The sequence below is a fragment of the Colias philodice genome, chromosome 20, assembly GCF_061535455.1.
Source record: "Colias philodice isolate Cphi_HAF_F1 chromosome 20, ilColPhil1 Martin Lab GWU primary, whole genome shotgun sequence".
Lineage (NCBI taxonomy): Eukaryota > Metazoa > Arthropoda > Insecta > Lepidoptera > Pieridae > Colias > Colias philodice.
In genome coordinates, this window is record NC_143105.1 from 5,193,539 (window position 1) to 5,212,795 (window position 19,257).

At 30.4% G+C, this 19,257-nt stretch overlaps 1 protein-coding gene across 2 annotated transcripts in view; it reads right to left on the reverse strand.

The window, feature by feature from the left end:
- shd (cytochrome P450 family 24 subfamily A member shade) overlaps positions 1–19,257 on the reverse strand; it is a 30,666-nt gene extending 11,409 nt beyond the window's left edge. The window contains exons 1-3 of one of the 2 annotated variants that reach the window (XM_089708256.1): positions 19,026–19,257; positions 2,821–3,034; positions 2,010–2,208 (exon numbers count right to left, since the gene is read on the reverse strand). In XM_089708256.1, the coding sequence (XP_089564382.1) occupies positions 2,010–2,208; positions 2,821–3,034; positions 19,026–19,085 (473 nt within the window). In that variant the 5' untranslated portion in view covers positions 19,086–19,257. Of the gene's footprint in view, positions 1–2,009; positions 2,209–2,820; positions 3,035–19,025 lie in introns of those variants that run through there. The other variant, XM_089708257.1, reaches the window with a different exon arrangement.

Consider the following 19,257-nt stretch of genomic DNA (forward strand, 5'->3'; position numbering starts at 1 on the left):
ACTTTGAATGGTCTTAGAATATGAGCGCATGACAGGAAATGTTTACTCTTCTGCCAAAAAAACTACCGACTGGACCCAACTGCGTCGTTTGGGGCTACGTGACCGGAATACATAAAGCCAAAACATTATTTTATTACTTCCAGTGTGCAAAAATATTTCACATGTTTAGAATACATTTTGTAATAATATGGTATCAAATAATCAGCTCTCCTTTTGCCTTATACGACTTAAACACAACCTTAACATTTTATAATATAATGGACAAGTTAACTGAATATATATTTTTACAATGAAGTATTGTAAATGCAATGCACTTTAAAAATAGAGATTACTTTAACGGCTATAAGTGTCGTTTTACCGTGTACAAGAACCAAAAATCATTTTTCATTTAAAGGAAAATTTAAAAAATGCATTGCACTATAAAAAAATCTGATAGATGACAAAAAGCATGTTAATTTGTTTAAGGGTGCGTATAAAGCAAAATTACCAATCTTCTTTTAGATGATACGTGTAAAATTCAAGACCAAATCTAAAAAATAAAATATATATCAAACTAGATGATATGTTCAACGATTCTGTTTAATCAAAAACATAAAATATTAAAATTTACTTGATAAAAAAAAATCACCAAGTTAGCTCTAATTTTCACACTTTTACGTTTTCTACTTGACATGGTAATACTTATTATGATTTTTTTTCATAAACAATTATATTAAAACATTTGCAAGATATTTGTCAGAGCATTTTGTGTAAGTAATTACTTTTAGTTTTGGTTTTATCTGCGATAAACCACTTTTGGCGCTCTTTTTTTCTCGAGATAAACGTTTGGTTTTGTCACGATAAAAGTGGTTTATCGCAGATAAAACCATAACTAAAAGTAATTACAAAAAATGCTCTGACAAATATCTTGCAAATGTTTTAATATAATTGTTTATGAAAAAAAAATCATAATAAGTATTACCACGTCAAGTAGAAAACGTAAAAGTGTGAAAATTAGAGCTAACTTGGTGATTTTTTTTTATCGAGTCAATTTTAATATTTTATGTTTTTGATTGAACAGAATCGTTGAACATATCATCTAGTTTGATATATATATTTTTTTTTTACATTTGGTCTTGAATATTACACGTATCTTCTAATAGAAGATTGGTAATTTTGCTTTATACGCACCCTTAACGACATTCAAGCTTGCATCCGCGCATACATTTGTTTCTTACAAACTCAAGACTCAAGACATAGTTCTCACGTAATTCAAAGACTTATGCTTTCCCCTATCATGAAAGTTCTAAAGTACTAAAAGTATCGGAAAATTATATGTATGTATAACGCATAATGTATATACTTTTTCCCACGAGAGACGTGTACAGCGAGACTCTACATTTCTTTCAGTGTATCGCTACAGAAAACAGCTTTCTTAAATATTTTGCTGATCTATATTTTAGTTCAGTAGATAAGTGTGTCTACTTATATGAGATAAGTTTTTAAGTTCGAGGACATCGAATGAACCTTTAAACTGAATGGAAAGTTTGGTTAAAGATTGGCAAATAATATATCAATTGAGAAAAAAAACACCGCATGCAGCTGGTAAAGATAACACAAAAAATGAGTAAGTACTTAAATTGTTTAATCTTTAATGCTCTGCTATTTTGCCTGCCAAACGTATCATAGGTGCTAATTCGGGTGAATAAACAGAAAGACTATTTCCTTGAAATATATACTTGTCTAATGTAAAACTTTCAAAATACATTTCAAATGTGAAAGTATGAAAGTAACTTCACATCTTGCACATCATAGATATAAAAGGAATAAAAGTATTCTATATAGGTAGTAGTATATCTACTTTTACGAATTCAAGTTCCTTTAGCTCTAGGTACTATTTCTTCTTGATATTTGATAAAAAGACATATGAATTACTAAATACTATAATCAGTTATTATTTCTTTAAACTAACATCCTCGAATCATAAGACACCAATAATCACTTTCAATAGAAACAAGACATCTACTCACTCATTCACCAATCCAGTGGACGCGTATCTATCCGGTCGGCTTTTCCTATAGACCTGCACGATTTCCGTAGGGGGTCGATACGGCCTCTTAGCCGGCGTGCGCAGTACTGCCTCCAACGCCCCTCTCTCCGCTATGGACACTAGAGGAGCTCCCCCTGGCATCACCTCCACGAACACCAACCCGTAACGCCTGAACATATCTGCGTGCAAATATCTCGTTGTGGAAGCTAGGGCTTTTCAACCCCAAATATTAGAATAACACTCCGGTTATCTTAATACGTTTTGTTTAGTTAAAGACATAATGCTATCTCTATATTTTCATCTTAACACGTTTGGTCATCATATTTAGAGTATTAATTTATTTATGAACAAAATGGTCAAATCCAAACTCAAAAATGTACATTAATGCCTTCATAATAAAATAAGTAGGAATTAGATTAGGATTTTGTCGTGCAAATCATTGATAACAAGGTGAGGAACATAAACTGTGGTAAGATGACGAAAATAATTATCATATCAATTAACACGGATCGATCAAGCAACAAAGCCCAAACAAATGAATTTAAAGGAAAATTAATTACTATGACATGACTTGCAAAAGAAAATGTGGTTGCAAAACAATTTTAGGATTTATTTTATTAATAATATTAGTATATATTAAGAAGTATTGGTCTAAAATTTTTATATACCCACCATAGCTTTGAATTCGTAGCATTTGTAACGTATTATTAGCACATTTAGGCAAATATAAAACCATCATATTTAAATTAAATTAAGAAGAATTCATAAATATAATAGTATCAGTATCTCACCTTCATAGGCCTCATGTAGTTTGTTCAACTTATATCGACTCCAAAACAGCCAGCGCGTGCCAATAATCGGCAAAGCTGGTGGACCAGGGAGTCGTATGGGCAGCTTCATGTCCGGTGGCCTCACTATCATCGCAGTGGCTGCCATGACAACCGCCAGCACTGCTAATATGAATGTTGGCACTCCTGACCAGTCTACCAACGGCCGTGGTGAACCCTGCAACAATGCAAATTCTTAGTGAAAATTTTCACTTTTTGTGAAGAAAATTAAAAGTGGAAGAAGATATTTTATTCGTCCTTTTCACAAGCAAAGAAATGAGAAAAATGAGGATAAAATTTTTGGCGTCAAAATAAAAAGAAATAAGCTCCGTTTTAATCTTTTCCTGTCAGATTAAATATTATTTTAACTATCAACACAACTTGACCCCTAAATCAATATCTCAACGTAGGTATAGATTACACGAACGTTTGTGATAATAAAAAATGAGCGAACACTGCGGTTAATTCGCGTCCATAGATCTATCGATTCTTATCATTTCATGAATGAACCCGAAGTACAAGTTCAAGAATTTATTTGTTTTTTATTACTCATGGCCACAGCACCGAATGTGGACGTGTTTGAGTGTTTGGTATCGCGGTCGTCGACCCGAGGGCCGAGTTTTGCTGATCTTGACGTTGACGCAGCGCTCTTGACATTGGTTTACGTAATAACTTACGTTACGTTATGCGGCGGTCGGCCTCCACTGCAATCATAGTTGTGCAACTTCGGCAAGGCCGCACTCAGATCTCGCAAAAATAACGCACCGTTGAGTTGAGGCGAGGAGCCTCACTAGGTAAAATGTATTGCTACGCAATGAAGCTTTTACAGTAAAATTAGTTTTAATTTAATGTAATTTTCAAAATATTATTCGTTTGTTATTTGCCTCCAGTATAATGGAACCTAACGTTATCATGACACGGGGCTCCTGTATACTTGTACCCACATAAAGGTATATTTGCTCATAAAATTGCTGAAAATATGTACATAATTCGTCAATCAAATCGTGAATTAATCATTGAAGTAAGCTTGAGGGATTTTGTTCAGAGCTTTCCAAAACAACAATTGATTGCTGTTACCTTCTGAAAATGCCTATAAAATAAACTTTTCGATAGCTAAAATTATTATACTATGTATTTCTAATTTGTAAAAAAATCTTATACTCTATAAATGTTGTTAAAAAATAAAAATAACATTTGATGATTTGTTTAAATTCTGTTTGATTAAAATATATGACGCAAATGTGCGACTCTTGATTTTTCCTCTTTTTTAAACTTCTAAGATGCACCGAGATAATATAAGACGCAGAGAAAGAATATAAGAGATCGAATTAAAAACGGTACTTTATTGCTATTACGGGATCATGATCGTCATTTATTTGTATGGACTGCATTAACGGGATTCCAATTTGAATACCTGTGTGGAGTCGATGACTCTGTTATGACATAACGAACTTTTTATTGATCGAGCAAACAATCTAAAAATGGCCGCATAGTTGTCTGTTAATTTAAGAGAGGTAATTACTAAGGGTAATTATAATATCTACCTTTACCTACGTAGGCATTTGAGGTTATGATTTTGAAAATCTATACTAATATTATAAATGCGAAAGTAACTCTGTCTGTCTGTCTGTTACTCAATCACGCCTAAACTACTGAACCAATTTGCATGAAATTTTTTATGGAGATATTTTGATACCCGAGAAAGGACATAGGCTACTTTTTATTGCGAAATATGTACCACGGGCGAAGCCGGGGCGGACCACTAGTAATAAATATACTGCAATTTCTACTTCATTGATTTAAGAATCACATAATAATAAAATCAAGTAGGTATAACATGTAATAAGATTCATGAAATTACAAGGATATTCACGCTTTAATCAACAACCCACATCTGAAAATACCTTTATGTTCAATAGATTTCGAGAAATTTTCATCACAATAGAAGTCTGAAGTCTAGCCTTCAAAAAGAAGGAGTGTAGACAGAAATAGTAGGTATTTCTCAATTATAACAATAATTATTATAGAAACAGTTTATATATTATTTGACAAAAAAGCACTTCAACGACGATAAAATATAACTTTACAATTTTTTTATTCAAACAATTTATTGGTGAGCAACAAAAACAAAAATAAAATTGAGTTTTGAAATTATATTTATATTTAAACTAATTTTAACTTTTTACTTTTTTTTTTTTACTTTGTATGTATATATTTCTCATACGTGACTTACTGCGTGTAGTTGACCTACGTACTCGTTGGTCATAGAGTAGAGAGTCTTTCAGCAAAGTTATAGTGTGGTCTGAGATTAGATATTGGATCTTATAAGACATGATTTTATTTAAAATAGCCATTAAATTTAGGATTAAAATGTTTATTTCTAATCTTGCTTGACAAGCAACTTGAAAAAGGTCAATATGTTTTCAAAGGAAATTCCTGGAAATAACAAAACTATAAAAACTTTAAAGGTCTATTTTAATTTTAAATCCATTTGAAATAAAATTTCTGAGTAAATTAAAATAAAAAACATTATTTCAGCTAGTTACTCCTGTTATCATTTTGGTACAAAACATAGAAATCTAAATAACAAGACACATAGAAGTGCTATAATGTCATAATTCGTATGAAAACCGCTGTCGCCAAAATCAACACATTTAAACCGATAGCTAAACAATACACACAAGTAAACTATGCCTTTTATTGGACAGCTTGATTTTAGTGAAAACTAACTTAAATATTAAATTAAGCTTTTTAATATGTATCCTAACGCACGAATTTACGGTTTATATTAGAATAACATCCCTAAGTATATGAGACGTTTTGTTTCTTTTTGCTCCAATAAGGTTGAAACTGTGTCATTCATTGTTATTTCGATTACTATGGTGACACTCGTAATACTTGTAAATATTCTATAATTTTAAAGGAAAACAGCATTATTTCTAAAAAAAATATTTACCGATGAAATATTAGTCTTTATTAGTATAATTACAACTTGTGGAAGAATTTCCGCAATGGGAAATGCTGAAACACACCATGTTTACACACATACGTCTCCATAGCAACTGAACTGTGACGAACACACTGGTGATGTGAAAGTCACCTGAGTGGCGACAAGGTCACGAGCGCTTACGACTTCTAGTGTCTTGTTATTTAGATTTCTATGGTACAAAAATATTTAAAAAATAAAATAAAAATAAAACCGTTTTATTTATCATATTATGCGTTTTTCTTAAACATCACTTTGTAATTAATCGTATTCATATGCATAATTTGCATTAAAAATAAATATTCTATTTAAATAGAATTTAAAATGCTGTTAATTCCATTAACATAATTTAGAATTATTAAATTTAATTTAGAAAACCATTACTTATTACTTTTAAGCCATATTTTTTTCAAAAACAACGCCTCCGTACAAACGTGTAGTTTTTTATTTATTAAATTAAAAACTATTAAGTACTGTAGGTAAGTTTTTAAGTATATGTATTATGATGTTAATGTATGTAGATATGTAATATTAAAGTGAGCCTGCAGTAGTTGATAGTTTCATTAAAATGTTCATTTCTAATAGAAACTAGTTTCTTATTTTTTACATAAGCTTTTAAAAATATCCTTAACACATTTTACATTGAAAGTATTAGTTTAGTTGAGCTAGGATAAAATAAGTTAGTTATAACTTATTTTATTTCGATTCACGAAACATATCTTACTTTGTATTCACAAAATTATAATACATATCATAATTCAGAAAAACTAACTACAACTTTTTAATCCATACATAATATTTTATATCCTCATAATCAGGATCGTCTGCGAAAACACGAGATACAAGATTATATTGCAATCTTGAAAGATATTGAACTAGATCGGGTCAAGGCGTCTTCTATATAATTTAATGCTAGTGTAAGGATAGTGTAAAGATACTGAATAAGAACATAAGCCCGCTTTTAAAACGATTCAAAAATCAAATTAGTTTAACGGTAAGACACATATCTATAGCCTTCTAAATGAGGGAGATATGAGCGACATTCTGAATAGGTAAATCAAACAAAAAATATTACTAAAGTTATATTAAAATGTAGTAAATTATGCTAGTTTTAGTGTTGTAAAAGATTGAATTTCAAATCGATCAAATACGTTTTGTATCCAAGTTTTTGTTTGCTACACTTATTATTGAGTACTGCGTTTGATGTTTTAGTACATAAGACACTTCAATCATATGCTCTTCCATTGAACTTCAAGGTGCATTATATTTAGAAAGGTATACTTGTAGAGATTGATCTCAACAACTTAATCATAAGTATGAGATATTAAAACTCTATTTTAAAAAATAATTTAGAGATATAACAGTTAATATAGAGTATAAAAATCCTTTAATACATTTTCTTTCAAAGTGGAGCGGAGAAACTTCGGCTCCTAATTACTTAATACTAAAATTAAGCGAAAAAGCTCACAGCTCCGCATTCTGTTACACGTAAGCCTTCGTTAAATGATGCAGTCTAGCAATAAACAACAGTTTTTTTTCCGTCTGAAGATTCGATTTGGCTATGATTTATAAAATGGATTCCTTTGTATGCTGACCCTGAATGGAGCCTGTTTCAACAATCCTTGGCGCTTGCGGCCATTTCTTTTGTTGTATCAATAAAATTATTAAGAAAACATTTTATTTTGTATCTATATCCGCATGTTATTGATTTATCAGACATGATTAAAATATGTACTTTATTATTAAGTTCTCAAATTACACGTCTTTCGGAGATTGTTGTGTTGTTTATGTGTTCTATATAGAGTATCAAAATAAGAGTAATTTACATTAAATGCGTTTAATACAAAAATAAATTTGTAGGTATTAGCTTTGATTAAATTATTCATAGGTCATATCTTTTATACAAATTTAAAAATAAGATGATTATAATATGTAGGAAGCTCCGTTTTAAAATCTCGCTTATCAATCCATACTAATATTATAAATGCGAAAGTAACTCTGTCCGTCTGTTACTCAATCACGCCTTAACTACTGAACCAATTTGCATGAAATTTGGCATAGAGATATTTTGATACCCGAGAAAGGACATAGGCTACTTATACCCCGAGACATAGGATAGGTTTTATCCCGGAAATCCCACGGGAACGGGAACTATGCGGGTTTTTCTTTGACTGCGCGGGCGAAGCCGCGGGCGGAAAGCTATAGTTCATCATAATTGTATTGTTCTAATTAAACTGTTACTGCTCATTCACTAATCAAATTCACAATCATTATTATAATACAAAAGTATTTTATAAAGTGTAGGAATAATCTTCTTTAGGAATAACCAGCAAACATTGTGCAATATAAAATCAAATAAAAAATATCCATGTATCGTTCAATAACATTAACGTACGTAATTGTATCATAAAAATCAAATACTACGATATATTTCAAGGTTTCGCGAACCTCGATAAGGCAAAATAAAATTTGTTACAATCAAAGGTGCACCGATCAACCGTTGAGTAAGTAAATAGATAAGATAGCAATATTAAATAAATAGATACGTGTAGTCCTTGCCCTTGTAATAATAATATTACAAGTCATTAAAATATCCAATAGTTTTTATAATATTCTCACTCGTGTAACTATTTGAACTTTAAAGTTATTCTTATTATTCGATTTAGGGCTGATTTTTCAATCCTTGGTTAAAACTTATCCGACCAATAAAGAAATAAGACGATAATAACACGATAATATTAAAATGTCACGTAAACTGTCAAATATGGGCAATTAGAATATCTACGTTTTTAAAATGGTAGTTTTATACATTATTCGACGAATAAGTTTTAAACCAAGGATCGAAAAATCAGCCCTTAAGTTTCGTTTCAAATAAGCTCTAATGAAAGGAATTTATCAAGAAAGTTTACAACATCATACTTATTAATTAATGGTCACAACATTATAATATTAGTGCTTTTATGTATTTGAATTTGGATGTCTGAATGTCGCACCTTCGCTATTGCACGCCTCATAAGCGAAGCGTTGAGGTGGGTACTACTGTCACTTCGCGCAAAACATCTGATTTTTCAAACTTAAAATGTCTTTATGTATCATACATTGCACTTGTAAGATAATACATACACACACATATTAAGAAAAAACACTATTTTTAACGTTCATGATATTTTTGATGTCATTTTTGTTATTTAAACTAGTTAAAAAACAGTTTAAAAAAGTTCTGTCTTGGACGTCCGTGTGTCTGTATGTGCGGATCCTTTTTCTTGTTAACACGATAGCGACCGAAATACTTTACTAATCGAGTCTTTTTTTTTCTCTTACGCTTGAGTATGCTCAGGAATAGAACCCTTTCATTTTTCAGGGTCTGATTCGATTTGGTTTAATTGTTATTAAATAAACAAAAATAATAATTAATAAATATTTATTAAAAAAAATTATGAGGCGTGCACTTTTGGATTTTCCAAATTATTTATCTAGTCTTTTTATCATATCGTTCGTTTCCTTATCTAGGAATAAAATTCACAATATTTAGGGACTGTAGCATGTTTACTGCTACGTAGCCGCTACGAAGTTGTTTTAATGTAGAGTAATCAATAATTATTATTGAAGAATGTAATTATGTTTATGGATAGAAATAACATAATTGTTTCAACAAAAATATTGATTTATATATACTTAAATTAGTGTATTAATTATATTTCAATGCCGTTGTACAAAGTTGGAAATATTCGTATAATATTCTACTAAACTACTAAAAGCTCGCCTTTTGTTTGTTTACATTTTTAATTAATGATAAGTTTGAAATACTTACTTCTGAAATTTAATAAAAATCGGTAATTTTACATGTAATTATACTTTAAAAAGGTCTTATCTTTATTTTTATAATTATACTAGATATAAATCTAAGTATTATTTAAAAATGTCAATGTATAACAACCGTTCCGGTAAAACAATGTTATTATTAGGTAAAATCGATATGGACTGATTTAGCAATGAATTTTTATTTATTAAAACTTCATCCTCTTTATATAACAAAAAATAGAGGTTGATTCTTTTAAGCCCAACCGTACTGTTTCGAATCATCCGTTTTAATCTTTATTTTTTAACGTTCCAGTGTATTCTATAAATAGTGTATCAGGATTTCGCGAATATTTTAATTTGATTGATAAAAATAAGAGCTATTTAACATATCTTCATAGTTCATAAATATTTAATGAGATAAAGGCGCAGTGAAAAGCTCTAAAATAAAATGCAATTCGAGTAGTATTCGTGTAAATTCTTGAATACCTATAAATAAAATATAACCAATCCCATACAAAAATAATATTTATAATACCTATATATGTATATTTGCGTAAATATACATAAACACGTCCGTAGGCAGTTTTAGCGAGTCTGTGAGAGTTCCCTTAATTGTAATCCCCTTTCCCCAAAAGTGAGGGCTGTGAAGGTCAGATCACAATCGAAAAACAAGTATCCTAACATTTCAAGGTCATATGGAACCCTACCTTCAAGAGCCCTAAGCGTTTTTATTTACACAGACAAAAATAAACATTCACGCACACTTATATAAAAAGATTTTTACCCATGTAGGGTTAAGACCTAAGAGGATTAAAATATCCTAATTTAAAAATGAGTTTGCAATATACAACTATTAAATTGCTATAAAGGTAACCTAGGTAATTTCTAAAAGCCGTAAATCTCATCTTCATTTAATGTAGGCAAAAATACTAAATAAATAAATGAAAGATGTATTTGATTAAGATATATCCGATTGCTAATTAAATAAGTAAAACGCTTTAAAGTTTGTCGCAAATACCACGCGTAAATATTGATATTGATATATAGTAAATATGTTTAATTTATAAAACAAATACAAGTTCCTATATTGATACAACTTTTTATTTGCCTATCATATCTGATATAATTATATCGTATAATTATATGTCACAAGCAAGGTAGGTTTTAACAATCCAAAAATGGAATTAAATGTACTATTCTTATTTCTGAACAAGACCATTTCATGACGACGTATAAAGAAGCAGCAACTCTACTTAGATGGCTAGTCTCATAACCACAGAAATGTCTAGAAAAAAAGTTATGCAACATTTTGGGGTTATCGCCACGTGGAGCGAAGCTTTTTTAGATTATCATACACCGACGTTTATCGAAATGTTTTGCGTTTAATAAACACATCTCGGTCAAAAACCTCGTAAAAATTCTGTGAAGCTTGTTTATTTTGTGTTGATAAAACACAAAGTTTATAATCCACAACCAAAAAGGTCCTTACTTCCAATGTAAATTCTGTTCTGCATTCCAAACGACGAGTCTAAAATAAGGCGAATTAAAAAGAAAGCATTTCGTTTTGAACGATCCTCGATATACTTTTTCTTATAAAGAGATCAGTTTTTTATGCCTTCATAAAATTAATGAACAATGTGATTAAACTCAAACATTTTTTGTTTATATTAGGAATGACGTGTATTTTTTCATCATATCGGCTATATAAATCGCCAGTGTTGAGTTCTGTTTAAACAAAATGTATGCATTTCTTGCAGTTAAATGTTAAACATCAAATATAAACATTGATAAATAAAAAAAATCCTTTTAATCAATATTGGTGTTTGACTTGATTTACAGTATGTAATTTTTATTTGATATATTTGCTACAAACATTAAAACCGGTGGTTTTATTAGCTAACTTACGACAACATAGATAAATAATTGAAACAGCAATAACCTCACGATATGCCATAATAAAGACGAATGTAAAAAATACTCCTTTTACATGTGACACTGCCTGCTAAGCCGTGTCGTCACGGACCAATGATAGGCATCATAATACGATATTATATCCCTATTAACGGTTAATATAAGCTAGATTAACTTATGTAGAGCTATAAACGTACTTACTAGATGCACGCTTCGCTTTCGCTTCTTCTAGTAATGTCGCAAATTGAGATTCCAATAAAAAATTCGACTTCCATGAAATATAATGCCTAGAAAAATTTAAATAATTTGGAAAATCCAAAAGTGCACGCCTCATAATTTTTTTTTAATTATTATTTTTGTTTATTTAATAACAATTAAACCACATCGAATCAGACCCTGAAAAATGAAAGGGTTCTATTCCTCAGCATACTCAAGCGTAAGAGAAAAAAAAAGACTCGATTAGTAAAGTATTTCGGTCGCTATCGTGTTAACAAGAAAAAGGATCCGCACATACAGACACACGGACGTCCAAGACAGAACTTTTTTAAACTGTTTTTTAACTAGTTTAAATAACAAAAATGACATCAAAAATATCATGAACGTTAAAAATAGTGTTTTTTCTTAATATGTGTGTGTATGTATTATCTTACAAGTGCAATGTATGATACATAAAGACATTTTAAGTTTGAAAAATCAGATGTTTTGCGCGAAGTGACAGTAGTACCCACCTCAACGCTTCGCTTATGAGGCGTGCAATAAGAAGCATGTAAAAGACCTATTTTTTTTAAGAGTAAAGCGCCAATGAATGCATGAATGAAAACACTTAATTACTCAACACAAATTCCAGACATACGTAAATTACTTACTAACCAACCATTACACATATTGCACAATTAGGCGATACGCAAACAAACTATTCCGCGTTGATAGCTTGTAAGTAACGTATATTTTAAAGTATCTCTCTTATCATACCGTCTGCTTATTTTGTACGATTACTATTCGGTCAATTAACATTCTTGTTTTAGGAGATATGCTAAATATAGAGGCGTTTCAGTAAAAGACATTTAAGTGATAATAGCCAATAACAAGGTAGTGATTACTGAAGTGGTATGATACTTGCTCTTCCGTCTTTATCGAGGCCAGTTCACGAAGTTCAACAACGACATAATTGATTGCAATACATTTGAGCTGAGTTGCAGCGACCGTTAAGTAATTCAAACTAATGTTCAAAGCTTTTTAGGATTTGTAATGTCCGTTGCGAATTTTAATTATTTTGACATAATGCAAGTCTTACAGACATCATTAACCACACCCTAATAATGTAAAAAGTGCATTATTTTTATTTTTTCTCTTTTTATTAAATACACTAAAACGCTTCCCATTTTATACTTTCTAGAACTTAAAGATAAAGCTTGTTGGTTAAAAAAAATATTTTAAAAGTGGTTGAATGTTTTTGCGAGCGCCGCGGCCGCGCCATGGACAAGCTCTCGTCTCGGGGCGACTTTTTGCTCGCGACAATCCTTATATCGTCCGCGGTTATATGTAGCTTCCCCGGTCGTCGTTTTGCGTCCCGAAGGCCGCCCGGTCGGCCAGCCACAGATATGTGTCACTATAACACTACGCATACGTCTGCTTCCCTTCGTATAACCTTCAGACACGACGCGGACGCGCCATTGAAATAAAATGACGCTCTAATTTATTTCGCAGTGTAAATATGCGTCGGCTCTCAGCTTATATAATTTACAATAAGTTGTACAAATTTATTGCCGACTCACAATAACTACATTGTAACGTAACGTGAATATGCTAAATTATTCACTCAATGATAACAATTGTGATGTGGAAAGTTGATAAAATACTGTCAGCGATTGTTATTATTGTAATTGTAAATAGTAAACAAAATTAGATATAATATTGTTGAAACCTATTGAATAAAACTTGGACGCTGTTGCTTATACTATTAGTTATTACTGAATGTAGTGAAATAGATACTTTTTTAATAAATGAGCAAAACAAATCTTTGTTAAACTGCTTTAATTCATAACTCAATTACTTACGTGTTACTTAATTTAAGTTAAAATTGTGGTAAGGTACCTCTATCAAAATCATAATAAATACGAACTGCGCGGCGGGTAAGAGCTAACACAATTGCATAAATTAACGTCCATAATCATTTATATAGAGTAACATAGGGTTAGTGAATTCCTTGATTAAGTCTGATACCTTGAGCATAATTATGTTAATGTATTTTAATGTTTCAATACACCGGTAACGTGTAAATAACAAAGTTTGCATGTCCTTGATGTAGGTTCAAGGTTAGCGGTAGGCGCGTAGACACCACAAAATTTTTACCATGAAGGTTTACGACCGGTTCGGCAATCAATTATCATACAAATGGGGTAGTTTTAGCGAAACAACCAGTTACATTGAAACCTAGAGCCATAAACAAATAGTGTTTTGATTAAAATGTTGCATGTTCGCTTTTTAACTGTTTATATGGCGTTTAATGATATTTTTTTGTGTTTAACTTTTTGGCTATTTTTGGTCACTACATTTAACAAACATGTTTTTGCCAAGCTGTATCCCAGAAAAATACCTACATATTAACATTTTTTTCAAAATTTAATATTTTATGAGGCACTAGCCTCTATGTTATAATTTCGGGTAATTAAGATAATAAACAATGCGATACGGTAGTATGATTTTAATTTATCCGCAAACCAATCATAAACTTTTTCATCCTAACCTATTAAATTCTAAAATCTTTAATGGTCATCGATTATGATACAACTTTTTGCCTTATAATTCATTCATATATGTACTATGTCTATGTCTTTACCTACACCATACCAAATTAGAATGCTTCATTCATTTTCGTAACATAAGTATGTATATATATTTTTAACATTTTAATATGCCTCTTACAATAATTGAACGTTAATCACCTACATATTTATACTTATCTGCTTTGATGTTTTAATATGTAGAAATATGAAAGAAATAAACTAAGGAAATAAACATTTATGACGCATTATCAGTTTTTTTTTGCAAATACATACCTAGCTTGAAATACCTATTTTATTGCGTGAAATTCTATCAATGGTATTTTATTACAATATTAAATTACAATGCGTTGTTTGAATATTTGTTGATGTCGTGACTTAAAAACCCACATTTTTAATTAAGGCTATATTTTTTTTTTAATTTTCGTTTATTCTGCGAAACCTCCCTGAAGTGGACCTTCGTCACACCTGGCCAATTTGTGACGGCCGAATGGGTGGTTCATTTGACAGTTTAAGCCTTCTAACATCTGTCCAAAACGAACCTTAACATTCTTTGAATTTCACGCAAAAAATGGTCGATATTAAACATTCATATTATACATATATTTATAGACCTTAATTTTAGCTCATTAACTCAAATTCGTATTATTTCACAAGACATATCAATAATAATGCGATAATAAGACATGAATAGGTAAATTAGTTTGAATTTTGAAATTATTATGTCTGATTATTATCCATACTAATATTTTAAATGCGAAAGTAACTCTGTCTGTCTGTCTGTTACTCAATCACGCCTAAACTACTGAAACAATTTGCATGAAATTTGGTATGGAGATATTTTGATACCCGAGAAAGGACATAGGCTACCTTTTATTGTGAAATATGTACCACGGGCGAAGCCGGGGCGGACCTCTAGTTAGAAATAAATAAAGCTGTAAGTAAACAGATTCTCCAAATAACACAGACAAGGACGAACTAATTACGTATGTTTAAATAATAATTTATAATAATCTCTTAGGATTGATATGTTTTCTCGTCGATCTGGAGGAATAGTAACTAATATTTATTTCTATGAATGAATGCTTTTTTGTTATCTGATCCCTTCCCTAAAAGTATTATATAAACTTTAAGTATATGAATGCTTTTAAGCACGCTCCTATGTATCACAATCAACACTTAAGTTTTATATTTAAGATCATAATATGAAACAGACGTTGCGTGTTTGTTAAACGTTAACTTCTGATTAGATGCAATGTGAAATAATACACTTTCCTGGCATAAAAACTATGTAACCATTGAACTTGAGCCCTATAAGCTTAAACGAGTTAATAGACGTTGCAATTGTATCCTATCTTAATTATGTAAAGTGTAAACAGAGTCGTGTTTACGGAGAAAATATTTTTGTTTTGCAATGGATAACCATAACCGTTTATATATTTTAATTCGGTAGGTATCTATATGTAGACTAAATACGTATTTTTTATAATTTTTTAAATATTTATTTAAGTACTCTATTTATAGATATGTTATTGGTATTGTGTTCGTTTTGGCAGATTAACATGCAATTATTATTATTTTTTTGTGATTTTTGTTATTTAATTATTTTAATTCAGTGTCTTGTACACATGTCTAACACGTCTTATTTGCACTCCATGTGATAACTTTTTTTTTGTAAAAATCAAATATATTCATAACAAGTACAGTATGATTATTTATTTGGTTTTATAGCTCTATATTTTAATTTTTAATCTTTATTCGGTCTCTTCATTTTAATAATTAGATTATATCAGTACATAATAGGTATATTTAGTATTTACACTATATTTAGCTAGGTAGGTATGTACACAACATGCGTGTAAAGCAACATATAATACCTACCCATCGCCTACGACAAGAAACTAACTTCCAATAAGAAACAAGTTAGTCCTGAATATGATGAAACGTTCATTACTTTATGCTTCGATAAATTAACTATACTATTACTTTGTATCTTCATCTTATATTAAATGATCGTGAATCTTACTCCTAAATATAGCTCAAAACAATCTTTGTGAAATAATTTTAATTTATTTCATACTCTGAAAGTGTATGAAATTTCAAATTAATATGCCGATATGTACTCCAACAAGAATTGTTTTGGCAAATAATGAATAATGAAATTATTTCTGACTGAGAATTTAATCGTATAAAAAAGTTAACAAGCACTTCACACCAATCAATGAAATTATCTGGCAGCGTAAATACACCGTTTAGGCATGAAAATTGATAATATTGATTTTGCAAATATCGAATAATTAGCACACAAGCTGTTATTTGACACAGGCTCGTTTCGCTGAGTAATCTTCCGGTCCCACGATTTGGTTTTTACATTCATGACAATTAGGAACTAAAAAACGTATCACTAATTACGCTCTGGTACATGTGTCTTTTAATTACGAATAATTCTCTCTATATCTTGGTATTGGATGTCCTTGGAAGCTTCAGAAAAAAATTCATTACCCATAGATTACAGATCTAGTGTAGGATTTCTTTTACATTACTAAAATAAAAAAGAAATCCATGTCGAAAAATGGTTAATTAATTAATTCTTTAGAAACATACTATAAGTAATAAAGATCTAATTCACTGTCAAGTAAATTGTGCTTTCATTAAGCTTGAACACAATTTACCAATTCTTATTGTCATGAAAATTAAATTGACCCACATCGCTGATCTGATTATATCATTATATTTTTTCAAAGATTCAGTAAGTCCAACCAGAGGAGGATCATTATAATGAGGAAAAATAAGCAAGCAAGGTACCTATTAAAATTTGTTTAATTAAACCATTTCCGAGATCAAATTCGTTTGATAAACCTAATTTATTCTAAATATAAATTTACCTTATTCAAAATATTTCTTTAATGACTGATTTTTCGAAAGAAAAAAATCATCATCATTTATTTTACCCTACAAGGAAAATGTAGACCCCCACTAGATAATATTGATGTCTGATGATGATGTTTAAATAATATTAAAAGTAAACAGAGTGCCAATTAAAATTTTTAACATTTCAGTTGCAAATCCCCCAGCGAAGACAAATTAATGGCGCGGTAAGTCATTTCAAAATACCTGACCGATATCCATTAGCGTCGTTCTCAATAAAATTGTTAATTATGAGTGCAAAAAAAACCAACCTTGACTAAGACTAGAGTAAGCGACCGTTTGAATATAAATACATACAATATTACATGTGGATGAGTAAAAAAAATATTGAATATTGAACGTTTCGGTCAACTTGACGCACGCAGTGATTAGGTACACGTATTGCACCGGATAAGGATGCAACTCATGAAGTTACTTCTATTTTATGTAATCAGTACATGACCTGAAAATCATGATAATATCTGCGTTTTTCTACCCTTAAACGTATTGATCTGATTTGCAATTTAATTCCGTTGATTGTAGCGTTTTTATTGATTTTATTTAATATTAACCATTGAGAGTACTTAAATATTAAAATCACATTAAAACCTTGAATATACAAAGGCGAAACCCATCTTTGAATGTCACTAATAGAAAAGCACGAACATTGTTTTTTGATGATCATAATTTGAGTGGTTTTCGTGGATTTATATCTATTTGTTAAAACTGGCTGTAGAGAATCAGGTTAAGCATTATTTTACAGATTAATTTATTAATACAAAAAGCCTTTTGTATGTTTTTCTTTCGTTAGTTAAGCGATACTTCGTGTATATCGCATCTATATTTATTTTAAAGTATGGATTACAAATTGGATTGGATATGGATTACAATAATTATTAATTTACGTTCAAGCTATTATCAGTTTATCAGTCTTGTGAAAGCTTTTAATGAATAGACGTTTGTGCTGCGTAAATTAGTAAAAATATTGTATTTAGTTCATAGTGTGTGTGTAAAAATAAATAAAACAATTTTTTATTTCGCAAATGACAGAAAATAGTACAATTATCTACATTCGCAGGAAGTAGTGAACTTTATGTTACACCTGAACCGTGGAGAGGGTTCCGGATGAATACTCGACTTTACTTAATTGATACTTCGTAAAATTGTCTCGGTCGTTTCATTAAAATAATAACAATCATACAATATTGCGCCGTAATTAAGATCTCTACAAATTTTAGAGTAAACATGAGTAACATTTTATTTCAGGTGCTGCAGATAGCATCACCTGTTTCAACATTAATTACGTATTTTTTGATGCATTTCATCTTTATTTATCAATTAAAAAAGTAATCAGAAGTCGTACGTTGTTTACAATTACAACTATAACAACTTCGAACCCGAAACACGCGATAATAGTGTAAAATGTAATCAACAGACATAATTCACAAGAAAAATGTCTGAATAATTTATAGTTTCCACTTGCAGTTCAGTTTTTACACGCCGGCACAGTGAGCTTACAAGATTCTTTCTAATAAAGTAATTTTTAACCCGGTAATTTTGTAATATTACTCCACTGTTTGTATGATATTGATTGCCTACAAATGATGTAATTATCGCTCTACATTAAAAATTAAAGTAATTGTAGATTTGTAAAGAGCGCCGAATAAATTTTCATTTATTTAATTTTTCATACGTACACTCTATGATCTCATTCTAAATTCTTACTGAAATTTGCACTAAAAAAATTTTCCTTTAATTTTGTTAACTTATACTTAACTTACCCAAAAGCTCTCCACATAGTATGAAATTAAAAAAGAACCCGGAAGAGACATGTTCTCCATTGCTTCACAACAAGACTGAAAATATGCACACGACGCTCTTTTTATATGTACACTTTTTACGTACTAACATCACAATAGGAATTCCTTTTTATCGGCAGTTTACGTTTAGTTTACGAAAGGCCCGCGAACACTCAGCGTCTTATAGCCGGCGCGATGTGACTGAGAAGTGACT